Source organism: Neopelma chrysocephalum, unplaced genomic scaffold, assembly GCF_003984885.1.
Source record: "Neopelma chrysocephalum unplaced genomic scaffold, ASM398488v2 Primary Assembly neopelma1_95165, whole genome shotgun sequence".
Classification (NCBI taxonomy): domain Eukaryota; kingdom Metazoa; phylum Chordata; class Aves; order Passeriformes; family Pipridae; genus Neopelma; species Neopelma chrysocephalum.
In genome coordinates this window covers 1-3,220 of record NW_020923856.1, presented here as the reverse complement: position 1 = coordinate 3,220, position 3,220 = coordinate 1, and the positions used below count along the sequence as shown (strand labels likewise).

At 67.4% G+C, this 3,220-nt stretch overlaps 2 protein-coding genes across 2 annotated transcripts; one reads left to right on the top strand and one right to left on the bottom strand.

The window, feature by feature from the left end:
* Positions 1 to 221: 221 nt before the first annotated feature.
* Positions 222 to 1,558, top strand: CCDC115 (coiled-coil domain containing 115; the record flags this gene model as incomplete). Its single annotated transcript, XM_027707985.1, has 4 exons — positions 222 to 355; positions 603 to 731; positions 976 to 1,257; positions 1,328 to 1,558. Coding segments are annotated over 3 exons (511 nt in total), but the record flags the coding sequence as incomplete, so codon positions are not given.
* Positions 1,559 to 1,673: 115 nt separating this feature from the next.
* LOC113980768 (ubiquitin-like modifier-activating enzyme 1) lies at positions 1,674 to 3,112 on the bottom strand. The gene is made up of 4 exons (XM_027707986.1): positions 2,780 to 3,112; positions 2,428 to 2,529; positions 2,238 to 2,338; positions 1,674 to 1,957 (listed from the first exon to the last, which is right to left on the bottom strand). Exons 1-4 carry the CDS (start codon positions 3,095 to 3,097, stop codon positions 1,822 to 1,824), a joined length of 657 nt encoding a protein of 218 aa, XP_027563787.1. The 5' UTR covers positions 3,098 to 3,112; the 3' UTR covers positions 1,674 to 1,821.
* Between the last annotated feature and the right edge of the window lie 108 nt (positions 3,113 to 3,220).

Below are 3,220 nucleotides of genomic sequence, written 5' to 3'. Positions count from 1 at the left end.
AGGGGGACCATGGTGGGGGGTGGCAGGGACATGGGGAGGACATGGGATGTTGGGGACACTTGGCAGAGGGACACAGGGCTGGAGAGGACACCAGGGGACACACAAAGGGATGTCCTTGATTTGGGGAGGTGACATAGGGGTGACACTGATGTCCCCACGGGGGGTGTAGGGGGGCTGTTGGGGGCTCTCAGGGGGTGCTGGGGGGGTCTCTGTGGTGGCAGAGGGACACCAGGGGTGGCAGTGACACCGTGTCCCTGTGTCACCCCCAGGCAGGACCCAGGAGGACGCCCCCACTTTGAGGAGGTGCTCGGAACAGGGGGGGACCCTGAGGACTCCAACCCCCAGCAGGATGGAGGTGACGGTGAGGGGGGGTGGGGAGGTCCCTGGGGAGTTCTGGGGGGTTTGGGGTCCTTTGGGGGACCATGTGGGAACTGGGGGTGCCCAGGGGGGTCCGCTGTGGGTGCTGGGGGGGAATTTGGGGTCCTGGGGACATCACCCACGGGTGCTGGGGGGATGCTGGGGGTGCAGAGGAGGAGCTGGGGGTGCTGGGGGGTCTTCTCAGTTGTTTTCTGGGGGGTCACTGACCTTGTCCCTCCCTCCAGGGCTGCGGCAGCGCCGGGGAGCCCCAGAGAAAGGGGGGGCCCCCGCCCGGCCCCCCCCAGACCCCCTGGGCTGGTTCGGGGTGCTGGTGCCCCCCAGTCTGCGGCAGGCGCAGGGCAGCTTCCAGAGGGGTGAGAACGGGGGCCTGGGACTGGGGGGTGCCTGGGGGGGCCCCCAAAACCAGGGGGGATCTGGGGGGGGTCCCTGAACTCTGGGGGGAACTGGAGGATCCGAACCAGAGGGGTCCCCCAAAGCAGGGGGAGGGTCCCCAAACCACGGGGGTCCCAAATCGGGGGTGTCCCCAAAGAGCAGGGGATCAACCAAAACTGGGAAGGGCCTGAAGGTCATGACCCCGTGTGACCCCTCTGGCCCCAGGGGTGACTCTGGCCGTGGAGGTGGCCGAGCTCCAGGGCACCGTGGACGCCGTGGCCGCGCGGTACCGGCACCTCCTGCGGCAGAAACGGCTCCTGGCCGGGGACAGAGGGGACACAGAGACCCCCAGGGACAGCAGCTCCTCAGGAACCCCGGGGGACACTGAGACCACGGGGATGCCAAGTGACCTCAAGACCCGTGGGGACACTGAGAGTGGCACAGTGACCACGGGGGACACGGGGACCGCGTGACACGGACACTGAGGGCACCAGGGACGCTCTGCAGGTGACACGGGGGACACAGAGGAGCACAGGTGGCACCACAGGGACACAGGTAACGTGCTGACCTTCCACAGGTGACACGGAACCTTCCCGGGTGATGCAGCACCTGCCTGTGGGTGACACTGAGCCCCCCGAGGACCCTGCAGGTGACACTGAGACCCACTCGTGGGTGACAACTGAGCCCCCAAGGACCCTGTGGGTGACACTGAGCTCCAGCAGTGGGTGGTGGTCCTGTCATCACCCTCGTGACAGGACCACCCCAGGGCCCCCGTGTCTCCCCCAATAAAGCTGTTGTGGTGCCACCAGCGCTGTGTCCCCTCTGTCCCCAATGTGCCACCATCTTCGTGCACCCATGGCACCTGGCAGCCATGTTGGTCCCATGTGACCCCACCCCTGCCCCACCCAATCAGCGGCAGCCCCTTTGCCAACGTCTATGTTTATTGGGCGGGGCCCTCGCCCCGCCCCCAGGCCCCGCCCCCGGTGGGCGGGACCGACACAACAACGACTATGGGGAGGGGTGGGGTGCGGGGGTGTGGTCTGTGGGGGCGTGGCCGGGGCGAGGCGCCCCCTAGCGGATGGTGTAGCGCACGTAGGGCACCTCGACGTCGGCGTCCTTCTCGTCGTTGCAGCAGAGCTCGAACACCAGCGCCTTGACGTGGCGGCCCAGCTTCTTCTTGGACACCCGGGTCACGATCTCCGTCATCCTGGGGGCAAAGCGAGGTCACGGGGGGGACGTGGGGGTCGGGGGGGGCCCGGTCCTGGGGATCAGCACCCAGAGGGAATGCAGCCATGGCCTGTCCCCACCCCTGGGATCTATCCTCCTCTTTGGTACCCTGTCCCTCTCCCACAAGATACGTTCCTACCCCTGGGATGTCTCTCAAACCTCATGTCCTGTCCCCTTCCCAGACCCTGTCCCCCTCCCCAGCCCCTGTCCCCCTCCCCAGGACGTGTCCCCCTCCCCAGGATGTGTCCCCCTGGCCCTACGGTTGGTCGTGGCGCTCGCTCAGCTTCGCCGGCGGCATGAAGAAGGAGTAGAGCATGGACACGCCCTGGGACAGCATCGTGATCTCCAGCCGGTGCTCCTTCTGGAGGGGGACACGCAGGGGGCTCAGCGGGGCACAGGCACCCACGACCGCCCTGCCCCCTGCCCAGTCCCCCCAGTCCCTCCCAATACCTTGAAGTAGGCGAGGAACTGGCGCAGGGTCATCTCCTGCCCGTCGGGCTGCAGCCCCTGCACCTCGAACCGGTCCCACAGCGTCCACTCCACCTCGTAGTACTGGGGGGGCACAGCAGGGGGGGCAGAGCCGTGGGGGGGGGGGTGTCAGCAGGTCTGACCCACAGAGCCATGGCTGGGCACAAACACCCACAGGGGCAACGGGGGGGCTTGGGGAGTCACTAAGACCATGGGGTGAGTTGGGGCTCCTGTAGGTTCCCCCCCACCCCGTGGGGTCAGGGAGCCTTGGGGCAGCAGCTCAGCCCAACCGAGACCTCAAATCCCCTCCAGAAGTGACCCCCCCGAGCCCCACCTTGTTGCGGGGGCAGGCGAGGGGCTCGGAGAAGCCGACGAAGGGCAGTGCCAGGTTGAGGAAGGCGTTTTTGTAGGAGCTGAGCCGGCGGTGCCCCTGCACCAGCTTGTAGAGCTCCAGGCAGGCCAGGCCCACCACGGCCGCCGTCGTCGTGGCGATGGCCGGGATGATCTTCCCCGCGATCAGTTTGCTCTGGGGGCGGGAGGGGCCCGTAGGGTGAGGGGGGGCAACGGCCCCACTGATCCCCCCACAGGGGTCTGCAGGCCCCCAGGGCTCCACAGTCCCAACAGGCCCCGTGTGAGCCCTTGACTCACCCATGTGTGACCCACACCCAGTAACAGCCCTGGTAACGCCCCACAGAACCCACCTACAGCACCCATAGGACCCCCCCAGCACCCACAACCCCCATAACAACCCTAAACACCCCCCCATAGCACCCCT

Excerpts from the sequence above, each read along its gene's own strand:
- LOC113980768 (XM_027707986.1), bottom strand. The coding sequence starts at position 3,097 with ATGGGTGAGTCAAGGGCTCACACGGGGCCTGTTGGGACTGTGGAGCCC. Across the intron at positions 2,339-2,427 it reads AGTTCCTCGCCTACTTCAAG|AAGGAGCACCGGCTGGAGAT; the intron begins GTATTGGGAGGG and ends GTCCCCCTCCAG. Across the intron at positions 1,958-2,237 it reads AGCGAGCGCCACGACCAACC|GATGACGGAGATCGTGACCC; the intron begins GTAGGGCCAGGG and ends CTTTGCCCCCAG.